General features: G+C 50.8%; 1 protein-coding gene across 3 annotated transcripts; it reads right to left on the bottom strand.

The window, feature by feature from the left end:
• Positions 1-539: 539 nt before the first annotated feature.
• On the bottom strand, positions 540-25604 carry bscl2 (BSCL2 lipid droplet biogenesis associated, seipin). 3 transcript variants are annotated; one of them, XM_052045282.1, is made up of 12 exons: positions 25465-25604; positions 22954-23088; positions 22100-22197; positions 19558-19720; positions 17333-17531; positions 13674-13739; positions 8353-8418; positions 5944-6009; positions 3352-3405; positions 2208-2252; positions 1907-1972; positions 541-688 (listed from the first exon to the last, which is right to left on the bottom strand). In XM_052045282.1, exons 1-12 carry the CDS (start codon positions 25600-25602, stop codon positions 588-590), a joined length of 1197 nt encoding a protein of 398 aa, XP_051901242.1. In that variant the 5' UTR covers positions 25603-25604; the 3' UTR covers positions 541-587. The 3 variants fall into 3 exon arrangements, with proteins under 3 accessions (XP_051901243.1, XP_051901242.1, XP_051901244.1); XM_052045283.1 differs by lacking the exon at positions 1907-1972 and having other exon boundaries at positions 540-688; XM_052045284.1 differs by lacking the exon at positions 1907-1972 and having other exon boundaries at positions 561-688; positions 2151-2252.
• Positions 25605-26508: the final 904 nt, after the last annotated feature.

Here is a 26508-nt window from a genome sequence, read left to right as displayed (position 1 = left end):
AAGCTTCTCTCCACCTTTCCATCACATGCCCCCAGGCCAAGGGTTGGATGCAGTGAAGCTCCCCTCTAGCAGGAGGCAGGTTTCCCAGCTCTGTCTCCAGATGCTGCCCTCTCCTGGCAGGAGATGATTCTGATTCAGCCGTGTGGGAAGATCTCAGGATAGGAAACTAGAACCCCTCGTCACACAATGAAAGCTCTCCTGATGAGTTTGCTCAATGCCTGTGTGTAGCTGGGGGTTTAAAGCCATATAACCTAGGAGGCTGTTTTAACAATGAGTGTACAGAACCAGGGAGGGGAGAGAGTTTGTTCATAAACTAATTTAGGTGCATGGGACAGGCAAGAGAGGTGGGTCACTGACTGACCAGTGCTGCCAGGGGTGTACGGTCTGAGTGGCACAGGCCAGTCTGCCAGGGACTAGACTGTGCATTCTCTTCAACTACATATACAGAACTACCCATCAGCAAAGAATGAACAGCAGAACCTGGGGGTGTCACCTTCTACCCCCACTGTCAGACCCTGGAACAGGCCGGTCACACTATCCACAATCCCTGCATTTCTTTGTCGGAAGTTCCCACCCAGCCTCCGGCACTACGGGAATGGGAGGGGTTGCTGTGTGGCCTCCATCTCGCCTGACGAATGTCTGCTGACGTTTGAGGGAGGGCTCTCCTCCTCTGCTGGAAAATCAACCGCTGTGAACAGAGATGGAGACAAAGGTGGGTGGTTCAGTAAGCTGGGGGAGGAAGGTCACCTCCACCTATACCCCATCCCCCACACTTTGGGGGTATTACCCAGCTGCCCAGACCCCTGATCAGCAGAGGGTTGGAACCCCACCACGCCAGGGGGTGTAGCCATTAAATAATCCAGAATCAAACACTGGTCTTGAGCAGACACCTTAGAAGGATATCATCCATCCCTATCTGGTCTGACCCCACACCCTGAGGAGGGCTTGGCTGCCTAGATACCGTCTGATTTCAGGGGCTATACAGAAAGGAGCTGCTGGAGGAGCTCAGTGGGTCAGGCAGCAGCAGTGGACAGTCGATATTTCGGGGTCAAGATCCTCAGTCGGGAATGAAGGGTCTCGACCCGAAATGTTGACTGTCCGATTCCCTACGTGGGTTCTACCTGACCCTGGCATCTGCAGTCCTGTGAGGCTTGTGGGGAATGGGAGATAGAGACAGAACCAGCCCCCTTCCACTAACACTCTCCTCCGCCTCAGCTGAACTTGTCCTCACTCGGAGCAACTTCACTCTCCATTCCTCTCTCTTTCGACAGACCATGGGCGCCAGCTGTGCCTGCCTTCAACTCCCACCTCCCACACCATCACAGATAGGTCAGGAGAGGTCCAAATGCACCTCATTTTCCGTCATGAACATTGAGTTCTCCCACTTTAAGTAATCCAAAACCACTCCCAGCACCCCACCAAGCCTCTTCCCTTTCCTAGCCTCTCTCTCTCTCTTTTCTCTCCTCACCTATTTTTTTTTCCTCTTTCCCTCCTCCCCTCCCCCCCCCCCCCCCCCCCACACCCCACACCCCATGGGCCACCAGGGCCTATCCCCCAGTGGATCTGCTCTCTCCTCCTTTCCCGCATCTACCTACCACCACCCTGTGCCCACCCCACCTCCCCTTTTCCTATCTTCAGTCCTGAAGAAGGGTCCTGACCCGAAACGTTGACCGCCTGCTGAGTTCCTCCAGCACCTTGTGGTTTTTTCAATGGGTGATGAGCGACAGACGTGTCTAGCCAGTGCTGTTCAAGTCGAGAAGCTCCCTCTGCGCATCCCGTAATCTGGCCGTGGACTGGGAGAGCCAGATGTAGCGTGATGGCTCACTGACCCACCCCAACAGGACACGGAGGGGGGAGGGAGGGGAGGGGACAGTGGGTAAAGGGGCTGCTCTGCCTCACACACTACCTGTGTCTGCAACGATGCTGTCCTGCCTTCCACTCTGGTACTTGGAGGAGTCGGCCTCTGTTTCGGCTGAGGGGAGAGCACTTGACGTGTTAGTCGGGGGGGGGGGGGCTCCCCACTCCCGTTCTCCACCCACCTGCCCCCAGATGCACAGGCGCCGCTGCCAGCACGTTTTCCGCTGCACCCGCGCGTACGCATGCTCGTGCAGGCGACGATAAACCCGACTGTGACCTCGGCCCGTACTGACCCGCATGGTGCTCAGCCCATTACCCAGTGGGACGACGCTCCGACAACCCCGTCGTACCTGGAGGTGGCTGCTCCGTCACGCCAACCGTTTCCAATGGCAGTTCTGCAAGACACAACTCAGTGTTCAGAACCCCTTCGTGCAAGGCCCAGCCGGCAGACCATTCCGATGTGGGATGTACAGGAGCAACCCACCCAGTCTGTGCTCCCTCACTATTCCTTCTCCCAGCTCCTCCCCGTCTCCACACCTTTTGACCTGAAACATCGATAATTCCTTCCCTCCAGCCACCCACCCCCCCCCCCCACCCCCACACATGCTGCTGACCTGCTGAGCTCCCCCAGCAGATTGCGGACTCCTTTCCAAGGAACTGACTGTGGACTTCAGGAAGGGGAAGTCGGGAGAATGCGCACCAGTCCCCATTGAGGGGTCAGCGGTGGAAAGGGTGAGCAGCTTCATGTTCCTGGGCATCTCGGAGGATCTATCCTGGGCCCAACACATTGATGCAATCACGAAGAAGGCACGCCAGCAGCTCTACTTAAGATTTTGAGGAGATTTGGTATGTCACCAAAGATTCTTGCAAATTTCTACAGATGTACAGTGGAGAGCATTCTGACTGGTTGCATCACCGCCTGGTGTGGAGGCTCCAATGCACAGGATCACAAGAGGCTGCAGAGGGTTGTAGACTCAGCCAGCTCCATCACGGGCACAACCCTCCCCACCATCGAGGACATCTTCAAGAGGCGGTGACTCAAGAAGGCGGCATCTGTCACTAAGGACCCTCACCACCCGGGACATGCCCTCTTCTCGTTACTGCCATCGGGGAGGAGGTACAGGAGCCTTCTTCCCCTCCGCCATCAGATTTCTGAATGGTCCATGAACCCATGAACACTACCTCGTTATTTTTTTGCCCTATTTTGTAATTTTTTTTTACAGTAATTTGTATGTCTTTGCATTGTACTGCTGCCGCAAATCAACAAATTTCATGCAACATAAGTCAAGTGATAATAAACCTGACTCTGAGCTTGTTTGGTGCTCCTCCAACACCTCATGATTTGTTCCCCATTTGCTATTGCCCAGCCCTCTAGAATTACTCCCCCCGCCCCCTGTGAAAATCCCCCTGCTATTGATTCCCTAACTTGCACACGGATGCACTCCATCAGGAGCAGGGTTTTCATGGCAACGCTCGGATCACTTGAACACCCACCGTTTAAGCTGTGTTGAGATATTCTCAAGCTGCTCCCGTTTGCTTCAGTGCTGTCTGAAAAACAAGGGCAATGTTCAGAGGACTAGAATCCACTCAGTGACCTGTGATCGCAGTAGAGGCCAACAATTAAACGTAGAATACCGAGCAGACAAAGGTGCCGACAGCTGACTGCCTCTCTTGCCCCTCACACCCACCACCCCCAATGACTTTGTCCTTCCTCAAGCCATGTGCATTAGATGTACTTATGCCCTCGGGAAGCACGTTCCACATTCTTCTGGCTGTGTTTAGAGGCTTCCTGTGAATTCTCCATAGGGTTTATTAGTGCCTGTCCTGATCTTAAATGGGAATCTCTTCTCTGGTGCCTCCTTGACACAGCACAGCGGGCAGATCTTTGCCACGTTCCAAGAGCAGTTTAAATCGCAGCTGCTAATATATGGAGGAATTGGTGTTCCAGCCCATGCACCCTGACAAACGACTGCTAGACCGTTCTCTACCCGGGGACAACTCCATGTCCAACTGCCTTTCCTCCTTTTATTCCATGGACGTTAACGTTGCTGCCAAATTTTTAATGTTGCGTTTTATCGAATGCAACTCTATTGCCCTCAAACTGGTCATCTCACCAAGGAATTCAGTCGTCAGTGAAGCCTGATTTGCCTCTAACAAATCTTTGCTCCATTAATCCACACTTGCACAGAATATCAACTTTGAAGCCAATTATTGCTTCTGGCAGTTCCTCAGCTCTTTAAGCCTTGCACTGTACTGCTGCCGCAGAACAACACATTTCACAACATTTTTAAAAAAAATTTTACTTACAGCGGCCCAACGGGTCTGCGCTGCCCATTTTAAACCCGGATTAACCTACCCGTACGTCTTTGCAATGTGGGAGGAAACCAGAGTACCCGGAGGAAACCCACACAGACACGGGAGGATGTACAAACTCCTTACAGACAGCGGCGGGAATCAGACTCCAATCGCTGGCGCTGTAATAGCGTTGCATTAACCGCTACGCTACTGTGCCGCCCAAACACGTGCTGACATATGTCAGTGATAATAAAACCTGATTCTGATTCTCCCAGCCTGTGGTCACTGGAAGTCTTGGTCTATCATTCCACTCGTTCTATCCACGGGGTAACATTTACAACCCTCCAGTTCCTTCTCAGCACAGAGGACGACAAGCAGATAATGGCGAGAGTAAAACTCCGATAATCCGGCACATTTGGGGGCCAGGAGATTTTCCAGACTATTGGATGTTACTTCTCCTCAGACCCAAACACACTTACGTCTCTTTTGTTTTTACAAATTACACTGTAGCATAATAAATTTTGCAGTGCCACAAGAAATGCTGGAATTTGGAACAACACACACACACACAGTGCTGGAGGAACTCAGCAGGTCAGGCTGCATCTACGGAGGGAAATAAACAGTCGGCCTTTCGTGCCGAAACCCTTCATCAGGACTGCTGGTGAACCCGGTGAGGTTACAGGGAGTGGGAACTCTACAAGCACCACGGACCCTGGCTGCAAATCCCTGGTGTTCCAGACCCCAATCCCTGGAGTTCCAGACCCCAATCCCGGCTCTGGCCACACACCCGGCTCACAGTCCAGAAGCCAGAAGCCAGAAGATGCCGGATTAACGGAGCATTACTACCTACCACCATCACTGATCCATACTTCCCACGGCTCTAGGGGTACGCCCGATCTGGACACGGTGGTTTGGAAACTCTATGTCCACTCCCTGCATTGATTTCAGCCTGACCAGTACGTTAACCTGTGCTACACTTTTACCATCTATTTCTGACTTCCAGCAACTTCCATTAAATTCTCTTTTACCACAACCTTGTCAGCATCTTCAGTGGTGCTCAGTAAGACCTCAAAGTCATAGAGCGCAGGAACAGGCCCTTCAGCCCATGGAGTCTGTGCTGACCATTTAAATGTCCCATTTTATTCTCCCATCAACTTCTCCCCACGCACCCCACCCCCCCCACCCAGATTCAACCCCTCACCCACACACTAGGGAACGACTTACAGCAGCCAACTAACCATAACCACTGGCCCATATATCTTGTGGGAGGGAACTGGAGCACTCGGGGGAAACCCACACGGTCACATAGGGAGAACGTGCAAACTCCACACACACAGACACACAGCGCCGGAGGTCGGGATTGAACCTAGGTCTCTGGAGCAGTGAGGCAGCGACTCTAGCACCTGTGGGGTGTTTAGGAATTCCATCTCGCAGTCGGTGGTGGATCTCTGGAATTCTCTGCCCTGGAGGTTTCTGAATCTGTATCATTAGCAGGGTTTGAATAGGAGGGAGAGAATTTTTTTTAAAAGCATCAGGGAAATGAGGGCTGTGGGAAACTGGGACGGAAGAGGCATGGCACAGACCAGGGCAGGCCTGAGGGGCCAAGGGGCCTATTCCTGCTCCTATATTTTTGTGTTCTCCTATATTCCAGATGTAATATTTATTAGCCAGCCCTTTGCCGTTATTTTTCTTTCCATTATCACGTCTCTGCTCCCAATTCCCAAACATGTACAATGGAATCCACCAGGAACAGAGACTTTCGGGGCAATGTTCCAGCAATTCAGTTCTTACCGTTACTATTATATTGAGTCGATATTAAGTTGCTCTCGTTTCCTCCAGGGCTGCCTGTCGAGGTGTCTGAAAAGTAAGGACAACTTTTGTATTACTGGAATCCAGGCAATGATCAGTAATAGAGTCACAGAGCAAGGAAGCAGCCCACCATATCCGAGGCTGACCATCGAGTAGCCTAACCCCATTTACCCGCACCGGGTCCGCAGACGTCTATACACTGGTGATTCCAGTGCGCATCCAGGTACTTTAATATTGAGAGTCTTTGCCTCCACCATCCCCTTAAGGCAGTGCATTCCAGATTCTAGCCATTCTCTGGGGGAACCTTTTACCCCCTCAGATCGCCCCTATTGCTCCCCACCTTAAACCTATGCCCTCTGGATTAGATGTCTCCATTATGGCAATAAGATCCCCTCTACCCTTGCCCCTTTAATGTCCAAAAGATAATACAGAGAATCTTTAGCTCAGATAGACACCTTTTGCCCAACTGCATTGCTGTGGTGCTGCAAGGAATGCCTCACCAACCTTAATTCTCTCAATCACCCACACGTTTCTCGTCCTTTCTCTCTCTTATGTTGATCCCCTAAACCGTTCTCTCTCCTCCCCCCTCTCCCATCGGGCAGAAGATACAAAAGCCTGAAAGCACCAGGCTCAAGGAGAGCTCCTAGCTCCCTGTTGTAAGACTAAACGGTCCTCTAGCACGATAAGATGGACTCTTGACCTCACGATCTACCTCGTTATGACCTTGCACCTTACTGTCTGCCTGCACTGCACTTTCTCTGTAGCTGTGACACTTTATTCTGCATTCTGTTATTACTTTTCCCTTGTACTACCTCGATGTGATGAAATGATCTGTCTGGATGGCATGCAAAACAAAGTTTTTCACTGGACCTCGGTACACGTGACAATAATAAACCAATTAACCAATTTAATTTACCAATTTAAATGTATCTCTGTTGTACAGCTCCAGAATGTGCTTCACATACTGTTCTCCACACAAGAATTTCTTCTAAGACTGGCCTTATTTCAGCCGGGTTTGGAATTTTCCTCTGCACCTTCTCCAGTATTTCCCAAACACAATATGCAGACCAGAATATGCGGAGTTTTTCTACGTGTTGTGAGGTTAGTACGCCCTCACCAGCCCAGGTCCTCCACGTCACTACCCTCAGAGATCTGTGGATCTATGCCCTCACATTCCTTCACTCACCCACTCCCATTCCATATTTTTTTTTTAATATTTTTCCTTCCAAAATTCCCTGCCTCTGTTGTATCCACTTGTCCAACTCCACAACAACCCTGCAGGTTTATTCATTAGTCACAATCTTCTTCAGTTTTAACTACGGTCCAGTTTGCTGTCACTGCAAGTTTTCAGAACTGTCCTGATTCCAGTGTCTAGAAAACTGGGCAATGATCCAGTTGGAGCATCATGTCCAGCTTACGACCACCCGAGGGACCAACACAGCGGTTAGCGTAACACTATTACAGCGCCAGCGACCCGGGTTCAATTCCCACCGCTATCTGTAAGGAGTTTGTACGTTCCCCCCGTGTCTGCGTGGGTTTCCTCTGGGTGCTCCGGTTTCCTCCCACATTCCAAAGATGTACGGGTTAGGAAGTTGTGGGCATGCTATGTTGGCATCTGAAGCGTGGCGACACTTGCGGGCTGCCCCCCAGAACACTCTACGCAAAAAGATGCATTTGACTGTGTGTTTCGATGTACATGTGACTAATAAAAAAATCTTCTTTTAATCTTCTAGCCAGCTTCCCTTATCATTTGATTCTGCATGGTCTGACTGCAGTCAAGAGGGCATGGGTTTAAGGCGAGAGGGGCAAGGTTTAAAAGGGATCCATGGGACAACTTCTTCCAGACAGAGGGTGGTGGGTACATGGAACGGGCTGCCAGAGGAAGCGAGAGAGGTGGGTACAATTAGGACATTTAAGTAGGTGCACTAAGGTTTAGAGGGTTGTGGGCCAAATTGGGACTAGCTCAGGTAGATAACATGGACAAGTTGGGCCGAAGGACCTAATTCCCTGCTGTATAAATCTGTGACCAATGGAGTATATAATATTGAAGGCCCTTTTAAAATCCAGATATGTTACACCTATACCATTAACCCACCGTTACTTTTTCCAAGAAAATCACTCAGGTTAGTCGTACATCTTCCCTTTGGAAACGTGCATGACTACACTTTACTCTTCTAGATAATTTTCTGTAATACGTTTCAGAAAGGCTCTGTTAATCTTCCCTCCTGTGTAATTAACGGGATGTGTGACCTCTCCTCCAAATGCGTAAGAATACTGGAGCCACATAAGCAGTCCGTCAGTAGGCTGCCTTTGCTATCAGTTCCCCATCTGATGCAGTCCACCAGGGACAAGGGGTGATATGGGCAGTGCTCTGATCGCTGGAACCCCTACCGTGTGACATAGGTTGAGGCATTCTTGAGTCGCTCTGATTTGCTGCAAAGTTATTCATCGGCGAAGCTGTAAAGTAAGGGCAGAATTTAGATGGTCAGAACCTGACAATCTTCAGACACTCAGCTACTCCAGCAACAGGCCAGTGCTGAATGAACAGAACCGCAGGCCTTGGTCCAACTGTTCATTGTCCATCCTGTCCCTCCCATTCCTATCTTATCATCAGTACCCCACCGATTTTTACTGATGCACCACAGAAAGCATCCTATCTGGATGCATCACGGCTTGGTACGGCAACTGCTCTGCCCGGGACCGCAAGAAACCGCGGAGAGTTGTGGACACAGCCCAGCGCATCACAGAAACCAGCTTCCCCTCCATGGACTACACTCCTGGCTTCTGCTCTCTTCCTTTCCAGTCCTGAACAAAGGGTCTCGGACCGAAATATCGACTGTTCATTTCCCTCCATAGATGCTGCCTGACCCGCTGCGTTCCTCCAGCATTTCGTGCGTGTTGCTCCAGATTCCAGCATCTGCAGAATCTCTTGTGGCTACACTTCTTGCTGCCTCGGTAAAGCAGCCGACATAATCAAAGACCCCACCCACCCCGGACATTCTCTCTTCTCTCCCCCCCCCCCCCCCCCATCGGGCAGAAGATACAAAAGCCTGAAAGCACGTACCACCAGGCTCAAGGACAGCTTCTATCCCACTGTTATAAGACCATTCAATGGACCCCTAGTACAATAAAATGGAATCTTGACCTCACAATCTATCTCATTATGACCTTGCACCTTATTGTCTGCCTGCACTGCACTTTCTCTGTAACTGTGACACTTCATTCTGCATATTGTTTTCCCTTGTACTGCCTCAATGCACTGTGTAATGAACTGATCTGTATGGATGGCTTGCAAAGCAGTTTTTCACTGAACCTCGGTACATGTTGTAATAATAAACCAATTTACCAGATTTCTTTTCCCAACAATACCGCTGACTATATTTCTCGCTCTCTCTCAACTTGCACTAACGTTGTTCTGTTTATTTTGTTGTGTAAGTTATGTGCAATTTAAATTAATTTAAGTTAATGTTAATTCATGTCTGCCCTTGTCTTGTAATGCACTGTGCTGCTGCTGCAGAAGGCTCATCTTCATGGCAGTTATACCCTGCGTACGTATGCTTATGACAATAAACTTGAACACACAAGAGTTTCTCCAGAATCTGGAGCAACACACACACAAAGTGCTGGAGGGACTCTGCAGGTCAGGCAGCATCTACGGAGGGAAGTAAACAGTCGATGTTTCGGGTCGAGACCCTTCATCAGGACTGGAAAGGAGGAGGGCAGGAGCCAGAATAAGAAGATTGGTGGGGGGGGAGTACATGGAGGGAGGTGATAGGTGAGTTCAGGTGAGAGGGGGAAGGTAGGAGGGTGGGTGTGGGAGAGAAGGGGGAGAAGTAAGAAGCTGAGAGGTGACAGGTAGAAGAGGCAAAGGGCTGAAGAAGGAATCCAGTAGGAGAGGGCGGTGGACCGTGGAATAAAGGGAAGGAGGTGGGGAATAGATGGGCAGGTCATGAGGGCAGGGAAAGGGGGAGGGGAGAGGGGAGAGGGGGGAGAGGGGGGGCCACAGGAATGAGGAAAAACAAGGAGAGAAAGAAAAGGGAAGGAGGGGGGAAGGGGAGGGGTTACCAGAAGTTAGAGAAATCGACGTTGAGGCCATCAGGTTGGAGACTCCCCAGGCGGAATATGAGGTGTTGTTCCTCCAGCCTGCGCCTGACCTCAACGTGGCAGTAGAGGAGGCCGTGGATAGACATGTCAGTATGGGAGTGGGATGTGGAATTGAAGTGGGTGGCCACCTGGCTACTGCGGCGGACGGAGCGAAGGTGCTCGACGAAGCGGTCACTCAATCTGCGTCAGGTCTCACCGATGTACAGGAGGCCACACCGGGAGCACCGAATGCAATGAATGACACCCTCAGACTCACAGGTGAAGCGCTGCCTCACCTGGAAGGATTATCTGGGACCCTGAATGGCGGTGAGGGAAGAGGTGTAGGGACAGGTGTAGCACATGGTGCGGTTGCAGGCATAAGTGTCAGGGGGGTTATCAGTGAGGAGGGCCGATTGGACAAGGAAGTCGTGGAGAGAACGGTCCCTCCGGAAAGCAGAGAGAAGGGGAAGATGTGCCTGGTGGTGGGATCCCGTTGGAGGTGGCGGAAGTTGCAGAGAATGATATGTTGGATGCAGAGGCTCGTGGGGTGGCAGGTGAGGACAAGGGAAACCCTGTCCCTGTTACGTCGAGGGAGGGAAGGGGGTGAGGGCAGATGTGCGGGAAGTGGAGGAGATACCGGTGAGGGCAGCATTAACGGTGATGGAAGGGAAACCCCAGTTACTGAAAAAGGAGGACATCTCTGATGTCCTGGAATGGAAAGCCTCATCGTGGGAACAGATGTGGTGGAGGCGGAGGGACTGGGAGAAGGGGATGGCGTCCTTACAAGTGACAGGGTGGGAAGGAGTAACTGTGGGAGTCAAGTGGGTTTGTAGAAGATGTCTGTGGTTAATCTGTCTCCGGAGATGGAGACAGAGAGATCCGGAAAGGGGAGAGAGGTGTCGGAGATGGACCAAGTGAATCTGAGGGCAGGGGTGGAAGTTGGAGGCAAAGTTGATGGAATTGACGAGCTCAGCACGGGTGCAGGAAGCAGCCCCAGTGCAGTCGTCGATGCAGCAGAGGAAGAGTTGGGGGGCGTTACCAGTGTAGGCTTGGAGCACGGACTGTTCCGTGTAGCCGACGATAAGGCCGGCAGTGACTTGGAGACACAGCTGCACCTTCACCTGAAGGCGCCCTTCATTTCTCATATTTATATCTTACAATACCCGAGGCCACTCAGCCCTTTGAGACCATGCTGGTTCTCAGTATCATCTCATCAGTTCCATTCCCCGATTTCTCTGTAACCCATTCTCTCCACATGTCCATCAACTCCACACTGACTCTCCCGTCGCCCAGGTTAATTTTCTAATTAACCTTTCTGGTCTTGTCGAGAGCCTTATAGCCATCATTACCTGCAGGCTTGAATCACCCAGCTGTCATTGTCCGATGAGATGTAACTGGCTGCCGTCAGATTAATGGATTAATCTGTAAACTGGCTCAAGAAAGACTGACTGTTAACATCAAGTCTTTTACTGGGCATGACTTGATGGTTTATCAGTCATGTGCTTGGAGTAAGATTCAGGGACGGTTCTCTACAGAGGTTTATTGAATAGACCATGGAAGACGTGGGCAATTAGTTGGTCGGCACTGTTGTTTACTTGGCGGATTGCGACTGTAGTGCAGGAGCACTGCTGAGCTGCAGTTCACACCTTCTCTGTGCCCGGTCCAATTGAGACATCATTAACAAAGTCAAGGCTGAAACATCAACTCTGATTTTCTCTCCCCAGCTGCTGTCTGACCTGCTGAGTATTTCCAGTGTTTGGTTTGTATTTCAGATTTCGAGCATCTGCAGGTTTTTATTTTCAAGGTCAATGTTCTGCCCACGGCGCGCTGAGGAACCAGAACTGTTCCTCTTTGAACTCACTCCAGTGGGACTGGTCATTGGTGGCCAATAAGGCTCAGCCCCACTGACTCTGACCTGTTCCCATAACATCTACAGACTAACCACTGACAGCGCCACAACACTTCATTGTGTCAGTAACGTACAGTCACTACATCTCTCGGCAACAAGTGCCGTGCCAGCTGGTAGTTCTTGTAATAACCAGGACTGCAGTAGGATATTCTCCGCTTGCCTGAATGAGTGCAGGCAACATCTCCCAAGAAGCACAATTCACAGAGAGATACATCCTGACTGGTGGCATCACGGTCTGGTACGGCAATTCGAATGCGCAGGAACGTAAGAAGCTGCAGAGAGTAGTGGACTCAGCCCAACACATCACGGGCACATCCCTCCCCACCATCGGGAGTACCTACAGGAGGTGCTGCCTCAAGAAGGCAACATCCATCATCAAAGATCCCCACCATCTGGGCCGTGACATCTTCTCGCAGCTCCCATCGGGCAGGAGGTACAGAAGCCTGAAGTCCCCACACCACCAGGTTCAGGAACAGCTACTTCCCTTCAACCATTCAGTTCTTGAACCAACCGGCACAACCCTAATCACCACTCCAGGTTAGCAACACTAATGACCACTCTGATCACTTTGCACTAAAATGAACTTTATTTTTGTTCTAATCGTGTATAATTTATGTTTAATTTATGTTTTCCTTGTGAATGCTGCTTATCGGATGCTATGTGGCTGTGATGCTGCTGCAAGTAGTTTTTCACTGCACCTGTGCACACATGGACGATGAACTCGACCTTGACTTTACAGCACACAAACAGACCCGAGTCTGCACTGACCAACGACCACCCATTTACACCCATCCCACACTGATCCCACTTTCTCTCTCCACATTCCAATTGACTTCCCCCGAGATTCTGCCCCTCACCCACACACACTAGGGACCACTTACAGCAGCTGGTTAACCTACAAGCACATCTTCCGGACATGGGGGTTAACTGGAGCACCTGGGGGACACCATGGAGAGAACGTGCAGACAGCCATTGAGTAGTCAGGATCGAACCCAACTCCCGGAGTCGGTCACTGTGCTGCACTACCCAGTGAGCTCAAGGGGATGGGTTCAGAGCAGACAGTGGCAACTCAAAGCTGGGCATGTAGGATCAGCTTGGGTTTTCAGTTGAACCCTCCACGGACTCTGTCTACACTTCCCACTGCATTGGGAAAGCAGCCAGCATAATTAAGGACCCCTCCCACCCCGGTCATTCTCTCCTCTCCCCTCTCCTGTTGGGCAGAAGATACAAAAGTTTGAGAGCACGCACTACTAGGCTCAAGGCCAGCTTCTATCCCGCCGTTATCAGACTCTTGAACAGACCTCTTATACGCTAAAAGGTGAACTCTTGATCTCCCAATCTACCTTGTCGTGGCCCTTGCACTTTGTCTCCCTGCACTGCACTGTCTTTGTAACTGTAACACTTTATTCTACAGCAACACACAAGATGCTGGAGGAACTCAGCAGGTCAGGCAGTATCAGTGGAGGTCAGGCAGCTGTGTGTAACACTATATTCTGCATTCTGTTTTCCTTTTGTACTACTTCAATGTATTTGTGTCTGGAATGACATGCAATCAAAAGCTCTCTGCAGTTTCTTGCGGTCTTGGGCAGAACAGATGCCAACGGGCCCCATGATGCAGCTCAAAGAGATGGGAAACACTCGAGAGGATGGGACCAGACGTTTGTAGGGACCTGCTGGGGTGCCCAACGACATGCTTAAAAAATAAGACAGGGCCTCTTACCTCCTGGAGGGTGTTCAGGTATCGTGAGACTGCGTGACTCTATTCCAGCCGAGTACCAGGATAAACCTGAAAGATATACCAGCGTTTAGATAACTTGATCCATACTGTTTGACCATTGAGTTCCAATACGATGTAGACGGTCAACAAAACCAACCAGCAAAACGTTAAGCTACGATTATTTGACAGGAACTTGGGCCAGTAATCTGGGAAATGGGAGGGACCCTCACTGGTTTGGGCTCCTCCACCAGTCCTAGCCGAGCTTTTCAAGCACCCACGTTTTTCCCCATGCGATCACAGGAGATGCAACACCATCCCAATGGCCCTTCCAGGGGAAGCTGCGGTTCACTTGTGCTTCTTTTAGGCTAAGGTGCTGCACTTGCTGCTCAACAGTGTGGTCTCCACTGCACTGCAGAAGCCAAACGTAATAGGGCGACGGCTTTGTGGAGCACCTCTGCCCAGTCCGCAGGAGTGACACTCAGCTTCCAGTTGCCTGTTATTTGGATTCTCCATCCCACTCCACACTGACCTGTCTGCCACCTCCTGCACCGTTACAATGAGACCCAACGCAAGGTTGGGGAACACCTCATCTTCTGCCTGGCAAACCTGCAGATCATTGGAGTACCTCTTCCCTCCACCCTAGATACCTACAACACACGATGCACACACAAGGTCTACAGAATCATAGATGACCCTTCTCATCCCTCCCATGACCTATTTGTCCCACTGCCGTCTGGCAAGCGGTACCGGAGCATCCAGGCCAGAACTACTAGACTTTCCAACAGTTCTTTCCCCCCAGGCTGTCAGGCTCCTGAATACCCTGGAGACAGTTTCAGACAAATGCCGCGTCAAAAGCCCTGGTTTGCACAACAGTGTGTAAGAACTTCGGCTGCTGCTGAACATGTTTATACAATTAGTGCAGCACACCGAATTCTGTATTTTCTTTGTCCAACTTGGTTTTGCACTAACCCTGCACTAAATTTGCATCCTGTATATGCCGTTTCTTGCACTATGTGTACTTGCACAATTTTTTTGTCTGCATTTGTTGTACATCTTCTATTCTATGTATGTCCTCTGTTGTGTGATTCTGGGGGAAACGACATTTCGTTCCTCCGTGTGTTTTTATAGCATATGGGCGGATGACAGTAAAGTAACTTGAAAGGGTCTCAACGTTTCAGTGAACTTGCTGTTTCTGGTTGAATCAGTTATCCATTTGAGTACTGGCCCGGCACAAGACATTGGTGAGACCGCACCTGGAGTATCGAGTGCAGTTCTGGTCGCTGTACTGTAGGAAGGACGTCGTTAAGCAGGAAAGGGAGCGGAAAGGATTCACAAGGTTGTTGTCAGGATTGGAGGGCTTGAGTTACAAGGACAGAATGCACCGGCTGAGGCTGTTTGGAGTGCAGGAGACCAAGGGGTGACCTTACAGAGGTTTATAAAATTATGGGGGGCACAGGCAAGGTGGGTGGTCACAGTCTTCTTCCCAGGGTAGGGGAGTCTGAAACCACAGGGCTCAGGTTTAAGGTGAGAGGAGGGGAAATTTAAAGGGGATCTGAGGGGAAAGTTTTCTCTCCACACAGAGGGTGGTGGGTCTACGGAACGAGCTGCCAGAGGAAGTGGTAGAGGTGGGTAAAAGGCATTTGGACAAGCACATGGATAGGAGAGGCGTAGAGGGATATGGGCCAAACGCAGGCAAACTGGACTAGACTAGATAGGCTCCCTGGTCGGCATGGATGAGTTGGGCCGAAGGGCCTGTTTCCCTGCTGTATTCCCTTCTAGTTCTGGTTGCCTCATTATAGGAAGGATGTGGAAGCGTGGGAAAGGGTGCAGAGGAGATTTACCAGGATGCTGCCTGTTTTGGAGAGTATGCATTATGAGGAGAGACTAAGGGAGCTGGGGCTTTACTCTCTGGAGAGAAGGAAGATGAGGGGAGACATGATAGAGGTGTACAAAATATTAAGAGGAATAGAGTGGACAGCCAGCGCCTCTTTCCCAGGGCACCAATGCTCAATACGAGAGGGCATGGCTTTAAAGTAATGGGTGGGAAGTTCAAGGGAGATATCAGAGGAAGGTTTTTTACCCAGAGAGTGGTTGGGGTGTGGAATGCGCTGCCTGGGGTGGTGGTGGAGGCAGGTACATTGGTCAAATTCAAGAAATTACCAGATAAGCATATGGAGGAACTTAAAATAGAGGGATATGTGGGAGGAAGGGGTTAGATAGTCCTAGGCGAGGTTTAAAGGTCGGCACAACATTGTGGGCCAAAGGGCCTGTATTGTGCTGTACTGTTCTATGATTCCTGGTCAGCATGGATAAGTTGGGCCAAAGGGCCTGTTTCCCTGCTGGATAACTCTAAGACTGATCTGTTGGACGTTTCCAGAAATCTCCCTTTGGTTTCAGGTTTCCGGTTTCAACAACAGCTTTAACAAGGTGTTCACATCTTTAACACCTCTGCGTCCAGTGGCTCTGTGAACTTGGAAACATTTCGGCAACCCTGGTCTCACCCTTAGTCTGATCCATTCTCCCTGCATCTTAAAACTAACTCATTTTCTGCCTTCACCAACTCAGATGAAGGGTCTTCAGCCCGAAACATTAATGTTTCTCTCTCCACAGATGCTGCCCAGCCTGTTGAACAGCAGTTTCTGTTTTTATTCCATATTTCTCGCATCTACAGTTTTTTGATTTTCAATTACTGCTGAATCATTCAGACCAGAGCGATCCCTCAGCTCCATCATTCCAAGGGTGAGGGGAGCACACATTTAATTTGCACCTTTATAATTTTTAACTATTTCAATGTACTCCACATCGTGAGGTGTTTAAGGCAGTCATTCTAAACAAGTTTGGAAAGGAACAAAAGATCACATTTACTGAGTTTATGCCAAACCCACAGAAAGCTTCCCTCCATGTCTAACCCATGCTGACCCTGCCCAAGGAATGTTTAACGGAACAGTGCAGACGGAGATTCGCTCTGTGTCTAACCTGTGTCCTGGAGTGTTGACTGGAGTTTGTAGAGGGAGGATTACCCAGTATCTAACCTGCACAATACTTCGGCCGGGAGTGTGTGACGGGGCAGTGTAGAGGGAGCTTCACTGTGTGTCTGACCCTGGGAGTGTGTGATGGGACAGTGCAGAGGGAGCTTCAGTCTGTGTCTGACCCCGGGAGTGTGTGATGGGACGGTGTAGAGGGAGCTTCACTCTGTGTCTGACCCCGGGAGTGTGTGATGGGACGGTGTAGAGGGAGCTTCACCCTGTGTCTGACCCCGGGAGTGTGTGATGGGACGGTGTGGAGGGAGCTTCACCCTGTGTCTGACCCTGGGAGTGTGTGATGGGACGGTGTGGAGGGAGCTTCACCCTGTGTCTGACCCTGGGAGTGTGTGATGGGACGGTGTAGAGGGAGCTTCAGTCTGTGTCTGACCCTGGGAGTGTGTGATGGGACGGTGTAGAGGGAGCTTCACCCTGTGTCTGACCCCGGGAGTGTGTGATTGGCACGGTGGGGAGGAAGCTTTATTCTGTATTGAGCTCATGCTGTCCCTGCCTTCTGAGTGTTTACCATGCAGCTTTACTCTATAGCTGTCCGGTTCCCTGGGATTGTTTGATGGGACATTTGTAGATTTTCATTCACCTGAAATGTTTGAGGAAAATGATGAAGCGAGGTGAACCACTTACCAGAGGCATCAGCGGTGCGGTGGTCTTGATCTTGCAGGGACATCCTGGGCGTCATCGTGGGCGTGTGTCTCGCGGCGCCGGTGGTCCTGTGGTGCATGAACGAGGGCGTCGTGTTGTGCGACAAGTTGGCACTGCTGTGCATTAACTGATGTGGCAGCGAAAGGGATCGGCCAGCTGCTGTGCGCTGCTGGGGAGGGAGCTGTGGGGGTGGTGGAGAATGGAAGAGAAAGCAAACAGGTTGCCTGTGGAGTAGATCATGGCAGAGGCAGCTACAAATAACCACGGACTGTAGCCACGTTATGTTACAAAATGGAGATCTGCTACTCCCTATACACTCATAACACTGTGGCCAGATTCTGCTCTAACTCCATCTACAAGTTTGCAGATGGTACCATCGTCATAGGCCATATCTCAAACAACGATGAGTCGGGATAGAGAGCTTACTGGAATGGTGTCATGACAACAACCTTTCCCTCAATGTCAACAAAAGAGCTGGTCATTGACTTCAGGAAAGGGGACGGTGTATATGCACATGTCTACATCAACGGTGCTGAGGTCGAGAGGGTTGAGAGCTTCAAGTTCCTGGGACTGAACATCACCAACAGCCTGTCCTAGTCAAATCACGTAGATGCCACAGCCAAGAAAGCTCACCAGCGCCTCTACTTCCTCAGGAGGCTAAAGAAATTCGGTATGCCCCCTTTGACACTCACCAACTGTTATTGGTGCACCATAGAAAGCATCCTATCTGGATGCATCACGGCTTGGTACGGCAACTGCTCTGCCCAGAACCGCAAGAAACTGCAGTTGTGGACACAGCCCAGTGCGTCACGGACACCAGCCTCCCCTCCTTGGACTCTGTCTTTACCTCTCGCTGTCTTGGTGAAGCAGCTAGCATAATCAAAGACCCCACCCACCCAGGTCATTCTCTCTTCCCTCCTCTCCCATCAGGTAGAAGATACAGGAGCCTGAGGGCACGTACCACCACACTTAAGGACAGCTTCTACCCCACTGTGATAAGACTATTGAACGGTTCCCTCATACAATGAGATGGACTCTGACCTCACAATCTACCTTGTTGTGACCTGCACCTTATTGTCCACCTGCACTGCACTTTCTCTGTAGCTGTGACACTTTACTCTGTACTGTTATTGTTTTTACCTGTACTACCTCAATGCACTCTGTACTAACTCAATGTAACTGCACTGTGTAATGAATTGACCTGTACAATCGGTATGCAAGACATGCAGGCACGGTAGTGTAGCGGTTAACGTAACGCTTTACAGCGCCAGCGACCCGGGTTCAATTCCGGCTGCTGTCTGTAAGGAGTTTGTACATTTTCCCTGTCTCTGTGTGGGTTTCCTGCGGGTGCTCTGGTTTCCTCCCACATTCCAAAGACGTATGGGTTAGCAAGTTGCGGGCATGCTATGTTGGCACCGGAAGCGTGGCAACACTTGTGGGCTGCCCCCAGAACACTACGCAAAAGACGCATTTCACTGTGTTGCAATGTACGTGTGACTAATAAAGAAATCTTATCTATCTTATCTTATCTACGTGACAATAATAAACCAATACCAAAGTGTGGGACTTGGCCACATTCCTCTGGTTACTGCAAGGGCAGAGGGCTAGAGAGGACCCCACTGATCGGCTCATAGAAATCCTAAACACTGGGATTCACTGTACAGGCCCCAAGGACAGTTGCTGAGGTACCTGAGAAACATCATGAAAAGGTCACAACACACAAGATAATGGAGGGACTCAGCAGGTCGGGCAGCATCCGTGGAGGGAAATGGACAGTCGACGTTTCGGGTCGAGACCCTTCATCTGGACTGAAAGATAGAGGGGAGATAACCGGTGTAGAGAGGTGAGGGGAAGGGGTGACGAGCTGGCAGGTGATGGGTGGATCCAGGTGAGATGGAGGAGGGGAGAGTGGGAGGAGCGTCGGAGGGCTGGGAGGTGAGAGGTGGAGGTGACAGAGGGCTGCAGATGGTGGGATCTGGTGGGGAAAGGAAGATGGAGCCTGGAACCAAGTGGGGGAGGTGGTGTGAGCAGCCGGGAGCAGTAGGGTGAGGGGACCCTCTTCATCAGTGATAACAAATCCGATTCTGATTCCCAGATGCTGTCCAGTGAGCCCTGGACGTGACCCCACGGAACAATTGATCAGTCCGACGGTGGCTTTACTTGACCTGCTTGTGGCTCCTTCTCTCCCGCCTCCGTCCTGCACTCACCGTACTCTGGAGGCTCTCGGCCTGACCTCTCGCCCTGTCCCGGGGCCAGAGCCCGCCCCACACCACGTGCAGGTAGCTGGCTAGAACGAGGACACAGAGGAAGGTGAAGTTGGTGGACACGCCGATGACGGCCGACATCACTGGGAAGGCGTACAGGAGGTACCTGTGGGGAGAGAAGGAGGGGGCGAGCGGGGAGGGGTCGGGAAGAGGAGGCAAGGAAAGGGGGTGGGGAGGCAGAGAGAGGGAGGAAGTGAATGGGGGGGTGGGTGGGAGAGGGCAGAAGGGAAAGAGAGAGAGCGAGAGCAAGAGAGAGAAGGGAGGAGGATGAGAAAATGGACATAACCATCCTTTTCTCTGAGCACCCGCCTGCCTAAGAACTACAGGTAGTTCTGCTATAACGCGCGCTTCCATAGCGCGATTGATGGATTACATACGATGAGCGTTTGTCGGCTCTTGGACTGTACTCACTGGAGTACAGAAGAATGAGAGGGGACCTCATAGAAACATTTCGAATGTTGAAAGGACTGGACAGAGTAGATGTGGCTAAGCTGTTTCCCTTGGTGGGTGAGTCCAGGACTAGAGGGCACAGTCTTAGAATTAGAAGGCACCCATTTAGAACAGAGATGAGGAGAAATTTCTTTAAGCCAGAGGGTCGTGGATTTATGGAATTCGTTGCCACATACAGCTGTGGAGGCCCGATCATTGGGGGTGCTTAAGGAGGAGATTGATAGGTATCTAATTAGTCAGGGTATCAAGGGAAATGGGGAAAAGGCTGGGAATTGGGGCTAGATGGGAGAATAGTTTAGCTCACGGTGACTCGATGGGCTGAATGGCCTGCTTCTGCTCCTTTGTCTTGCGACCTTGTGATTAAGGAACACTGTTTACATTACGCGGGCTGCATTGTTTATAGCACGATCGGTGCTTTGAAGGCAACGACAGCCCATTCTGCTATAACACAACCTTCTACAACTCGAGGCTTCTTAGGAATGTAACTACCGCCTTATAGCAGAACTACAGGAACAGTAAAACTCCCGTGATCCAGTACCCAGCTGTTTGGTACTCCCAATAGTTTGACACCCGGCCAACTCATAAGTCCATGAGGTCCTCGTTATCCTGGGGTCTGTGCCCTCGCCGTGCGTGAGCCAGCTGTGCGGTTGGAACCCGGGTCGGGATCGACGACGCCAAGAGCCAGGGTCGTGGGTAGGCTTGGGGCCGGAGTCGGGGGTCCGTGTCTGGGCCTGAGACTTACAAGCTGAAACTGAGCGGGTCCTCTTTCCTGTGCTCCTTTTAAGCTCAGCGGGTTCGCTGGATAACAAAGACCCCCTGCTCCCACCCCGGACATTCTCTCTTCTCCCCTCTCCCATCGGGCAGAAGGTACCAAAGCCTGGAAGTACGTACCACCAGGCCCAAGGACAGCTTCTATCCTGCTGTTATAAGACTCTTGAATTAAAAGAATCTTGAATTCTTGATCTCTCTACCTACCTTGCACCTTATTGTCTGCCTGCACTGCACTCTCTCTGTAACTGGAACATTATATTCTGCATTCTGTTCTCTTTTTACTAACTCGACGTAGTTGTGTATGGAATGATACGTTCTGGATGGCATGCAAGACAAAAGCTTTTCACTGTACCTCGGTACATGTGACAATGATAAACCAATTACCGATATAACAATGTGAACTAAAGTGCATTTGGGTATTAACAGGAGGAACATCCAGTAGGCCGCTAATCCAGCATCACTGAAGTCCCATTTTGCTGTGAGCTATAAGCTAACTCACATGTGCACAATACGGCTTTAAGGTGAATCACCCTCCCACTGACATCTCCAACTCTCACCCTCCCAATCCCTCATCGACAGGCAGGACCCCAACAGACTGTTTGGCCACATCCCAAGAGTGCGTGGGTTGGAGGGTTAGTTGGCCGCTGCAAAATGCCCCTCATCTAGTCGAGGAGAGTCACTCATAGGGAAAAAAAAATCGGTGGAGGGTTGCGGTGGGGCTGTGAGCTGGCAGGGAGCCGATGGGCCAAATGGCCTCCTTCTCAGGGAAGGAAATATTGAATACATAATATGGGTCAGGCAGGTGAACTACAGAGCCAATGGTTACCAGCTCTTTACCCTGCCCTCTCTGCATCACACACTGAGGCTACAGAGGGTATGCCTCCACCAGCGTGAACAGGGACTTGGCTTAAATATTTCATCTGTAGCCCAAGCAGCCAATTAGCCGAGTCTACCTTCCTCTCCTGTGCCTGTGTGCGATCCATTGGACCTGGGATTGAACCTGCTGGGTCTATGTAGAGGTCTGGGGAGGAACATTACACAACACCACCTTGATACTTGGCTGCCCAACACTCAGAAGCAGGGAGGTGCCAGGGTCGTTTTTGTATATGGATGGTGGACCAGACTTGACAGACCTCCCCCAAGACGAGTGCATGGATTCACTGGGCATACACGCTTGCCTGCCCGTCCCCGTGGCACCCCCCCCCCCCCCCCCACCAGGCCAGGAGCCCCGTGTGCCCATGTTATCACCAGGCAAGGGGCTCACCTGATCCCTGTGAAGTACGCGCGGATCAGTAGCTGCGCCTTGTAGATCTCGATGTGTTTACTCTGGACCTCGATCACCGCCCCGACCGTTGGAGTGTACTGCACAGAGCAAAGGTGACAGTCAGGTACTCGGCCAGCGAGCCATCACTTGAGGCTGGCGCCCTCCCGTCCGAATCGCTGCGTCCCAGCAGGGACCCACGCAGGAAATCCAGGCCGACGTTCCCAGTACTGAAGGAGTACAGCACTTTCAGGGGGCTGTCAGCTCTCCAATGAGATGTTAAACCGTCTGGCATCAGATTTCAGAGGCCTCCCCCTGCCCAGAGCCCTGTACTCCATTCATTCTTGAACCAATACTTGAAGCAGGACAGTGGCACAGTGGGGCCGCTGAGACCCGGGGGTGGGTGTGTGTGTGTGTGTGTGTGTGTGTGTGTGTGTGGAGTTTGCACGTTCTCCCTGTGACCGCGTGGGTTTCCCCACGGGTGCTCCACTTCCCTCCCACATCCCAATGACGTGAGGGGTCGATGGGTTAATTGGCTGCTGAAAATTGCCCCCCTAGTGTGTGTGTGAGGGGTAGAATCTGGGGGGGGGGGGGGGGGGGGGGGGAGTTGATGGGAGATGTGGGGAGAATAAAATGGGATTAGCATGGGATCAACGCATGGCTGACAGTCAGCACGGACTCGGTGGGCCGTGCTCTAGACACTACGTCCTAAAGAACCTCAGATGAGATGCTCCTGATAAAATCATAGCATCGCCATGAGGTCGATCACCCTGCTGCCCAGTCAGTTGCACGTCGCCGAGCTGAGGCAGAGACTCGCTGACAAACGTCACCCTGAACAGTGTTAATGCATCACTCACCGAGTCCTCTTTGTAGTCAGAGTAGAGCTCGACCTCCACGACCTGTGTCTGCTCCACCAGCCCGGTAATGAAGAGGGGGGCATAGAGCAGAGTGTCCAACGTTTGCAGCAGCCACGATTTGTAATGTAACATTGCCTGAAGGGAACAACACACAGGGTGATCTCACACCACAGGAAGGCTCCCGCAATCTGCTAGCCAACTATTTGGGACCAATAATTAATCAACCAACACTGCAAAACAGAATATCTGCTCATTCACAGAATACAGCACAGGAGGCAGCCGTAGAAGTCACCGAGTCCACAGCACATAGATGCAATCACAAGGAAGGCACGCCAGCGTCTTTACTTTCTTAGAAGGTTAAGGAGGATCGGCTTGTCACCAAACACTCGAACAAACTTCTACAGATGTGCTGTTGAAGGTGTCCTGACTGGTTGCATCACGGTCTGGGACGGCAATTCGAATGCGCAGGAACGTAAGAAGCTGCAGAGAGCAGTGGACTCAGCCCAATACATCACGGGCACATCCCTCCCCACCATCGGGAGTATCTACAGGAGGCGCTGCCTCAAGAAGGCAACATCCATCATCAAAGATCCCCACCATCTGGGCCGTGCCATCTTCTCGCAGCTCCCATCGAGCAGGAGGTACAGAAGCTTGAAGTCCCCACACCACCAGGTTCAGGAACAGCAGCTTCCCTTCAACCATTCGGTTCTTGAACCAACCTGCACAACCCTAATCACCACCTCAGTACAGCAACACTGGGACTACTTTGCACTGCAATGGACTTCGTTTTTATTCTGTTCTAATTGAGCCCTTCCCTTTATAATTTATGTCTAATTTATGCTTTTCTTGTGAATGTGTACCTGATGCTCTGTGCCTGTGATGCTGTTGCAAGTAAGTTTTTCATTGTATCTGTGCACACGTCCTTGTGCATATGCAATAGCGTTCTTGTAAAAAAATTGTGTATAGTACATGTTTAATTGACGTTTTTCTTGTGAACGCTGCTTATCTGATGCTCTGTGCCTGTGATACTGCTGCAAGGAAGTTTTTCATTGCACCTATACATCTGACAAACAATAATCTTGATATACTCGATAAAGAGCCAAAAGATGGAACCCACGGCCAGCTGTGGGTCCGTACTCTGGGGGTCAGAGCTTTTTGAGGTCCTGCCCAGGTGCTGTTTAAACGTGGAGAGGGTTTCTGCCTCCAGCACCCTTTCAGGCAGAGAGTTCGAGACATCCATCACTCAGTGAATGAAATAATTTCTCAACTCTACTGTAATCCTGCTACCAATTTACTTACCTACTCACTGAACCCTCCGCTAAGAGAAATGACTGCTGACTCTCACCCTGCCTTGGCCTTTCATATTTTATACACCAGTTAAACCTCCCTCAATCGTCTATGCTCCACAGAAAACTACCCTCACCTGACTGCCTCTCACTCTCCGGCACTGGCAACAACCCCCTATATACCCGTACTACTGAAGTCACATCCTTTGTGTAGGACTGTGCACAGTACTCCAGCTGTCCTGAAGAGCAACAATCTGCCGGGAGATCTCAGTGGACCGAGCAGCATCTGTGCGGGGAGTGAACAGGAACTGTCAAGGTTTCAGGTTGAGACCCTGCATTCGGGCATCCCGATTTCAACCGGAAACGTCAACAATTCCTCTCCCTCCACAGATGCTGCTCGACCCATTGAGTTCCTCCAGCGGATTGTTTGTTGCTCTAGATTCCAGCATCTGCAGTCTCCTGTGTCTCTCGGCCTCAGCAGTGTTTCATTCAGTTCTGGCACACACTCCTTGCGGTATCATTCTCTACCTGAGTCAATAAAGGCACATACCCTGCGGGGCTTGCTACCTCCAGGGATTTCGATGCACGGGCATTCCAAGGTTCCTCTGTTCCTCTACACTTCTTCCTTTCATTTGTCACATGTTGTTTTACTTTCTCTGTTTGTATCACTGAGATTCATAGAGAGATACAGCAGGAAAACAGACCCTTCAGCCCACTGGGTCCGTACCGACCATCTACACCGATCCCATTTTATTCTCCCCACATTCCTATCAGCTCCCCCCAGATTCTACCCCTCACCCACAGACTAGCGGGGGCAATTAACCCACTGACCCCGCACGTCGTTGGGATGTGGGAGGAAACGGGAGCACCCGGGGGAAACCCACACGGTCACGGGAAGAACGTGCAAACACACACACACACACACAGCGCTGGAGTCGCTGTGGCTGTGAGGTAGCAGCTACACCTCTGCCAAGGTGAATGTTTGGAATTCTCTCCTCCGAAGGTTGCAAAGGCACATTTGCTGGGAACATTCACGGCTGAGGTCAGTAGGTTTTGGGCACAAAGGGAATCAAGGGGCATGGTATTGGGAGGGAAAGTGGAGAAGGGCCACAGGCCAGCATCGACTTGATGGGCCAAATGGCCCCTCCCATATCAATATGAAATATGAAAGCCCAGCCGTGGTCTTATTGAATGGGGGAGGCCAATCCTTGCCGAAGGTACTCACCGATCTGGAGATGGTGGCGATTACAGCCCCCGACTTTGTGTAGGAAGACATCTTCACCATGAACATTCCCAGATTCTGGTTGACGGGAGACTCCGGCATCAGGAGCCAAAGGGAGATCCGGTACGGTTGTCCATACATCATCACCTGGAGAGAGAGGGAAGGAGCCATCACGTGAAAGTAGAAACTTTACCCAAGGCTCCACACCACCACAGCTGCCCTTAGTACTTGGGTCCAACCACTATCGCTGACAGGAACCTTTCCCTAAGGGTCATCTTCGGTTTGGCTTATTATTACTGTTACATTACCGAGATATGGTGAAAAACTTTTGCTAGCATGCCATCTAGGCAGATCGTGCCATAAATTATTACACTGAGGTAGTAAAAAGAAAACAGAATGCAGAATATAGTGCAGCAGCTACAGAGAAAGTGCAGTGCAGGGATCAGAATCAGGTCTATTATCGCTGACATATGTCATGAAATGTGTTGTTTTGCAGCAGCAGTGCAGAGCAAGACATAAAAATTACTATAAGTTACAAAAATAAAAAAATAGTGCAAAAGAGGAATAACGAGACAGTGTTCATGGGTTCATGGACCGTTCAGAAATCTGATGGCGGAGGGGAAGAAGCTGCTCCTGAATCGTTGAGTGTGGGTCTTCAGGCTCTGATACTCCCTCCCAATGGTGGTAACGAGAAGAGGGCACGTCCCGGGTGGTGAGGGTCCTTAATGATGGATGCCACCTTCTTGACAAATAAACGACAAGGGCTACAACACGGTAGATTGGGAGTTCGTCTTTAGCGTATGACAGGTTTGCTCAAGAGTCTGATAACAGCTGGATAGAAGCTGTGCTTGAGTCTGATGGTAGGTGCTTTCAAGCTTTCGTATCTTCTGGTAAATTGGTTTATCATTGTCACATGTACCAAGGTACAGTGAAAAACTTTGTTTTGCATGCCATCCATACAGATCATTTCACCACATCAGTACATCGAGGTAGTACACGGGAAAAGCAACCCAGATAAGTGTGAAGTGGTTCATTTTGGTAGGTCAA

This window comes from Pristis pectinata, chromosome 38 (assembly GCF_009764475.1).
Source record: "Pristis pectinata isolate sPriPec2 chromosome 38, sPriPec2.1.pri, whole genome shotgun sequence".
NCBI classification, from domain to species: domain Eukaryota; kingdom Metazoa; phylum Chordata; class Chondrichthyes; order Rhinopristiformes; family Pristidae; genus Pristis; species Pristis pectinata.
This window is presented reverse-complemented; position numbering and strand designations above follow the sequence as displayed.

Excerpts from the sequence above, each read along its gene's own strand:
- bscl2 (XM_052045282.1), bottom strand. The coding sequence starts at position 25,602 with ATGTATGGACAACCGTACCGGATCTCCCTTTGGCTCCTGATGCCGGAG. Across the intron at positions 6,010-8,352 it reads GCCTCAACCTATGTCACACG|ACACCTCGACAGGCAGCCCT; the intron begins GTAGGGGTTCCA and ends CTTACTTTTCAG. Across the intron at positions 3,406-5,943 it reads GACTCAATATAATAGTAACG|ACAGCACTGAAGCAAACGGG; the intron begins GTAAGAACTGAA and ends CTTGTTTTTCAG.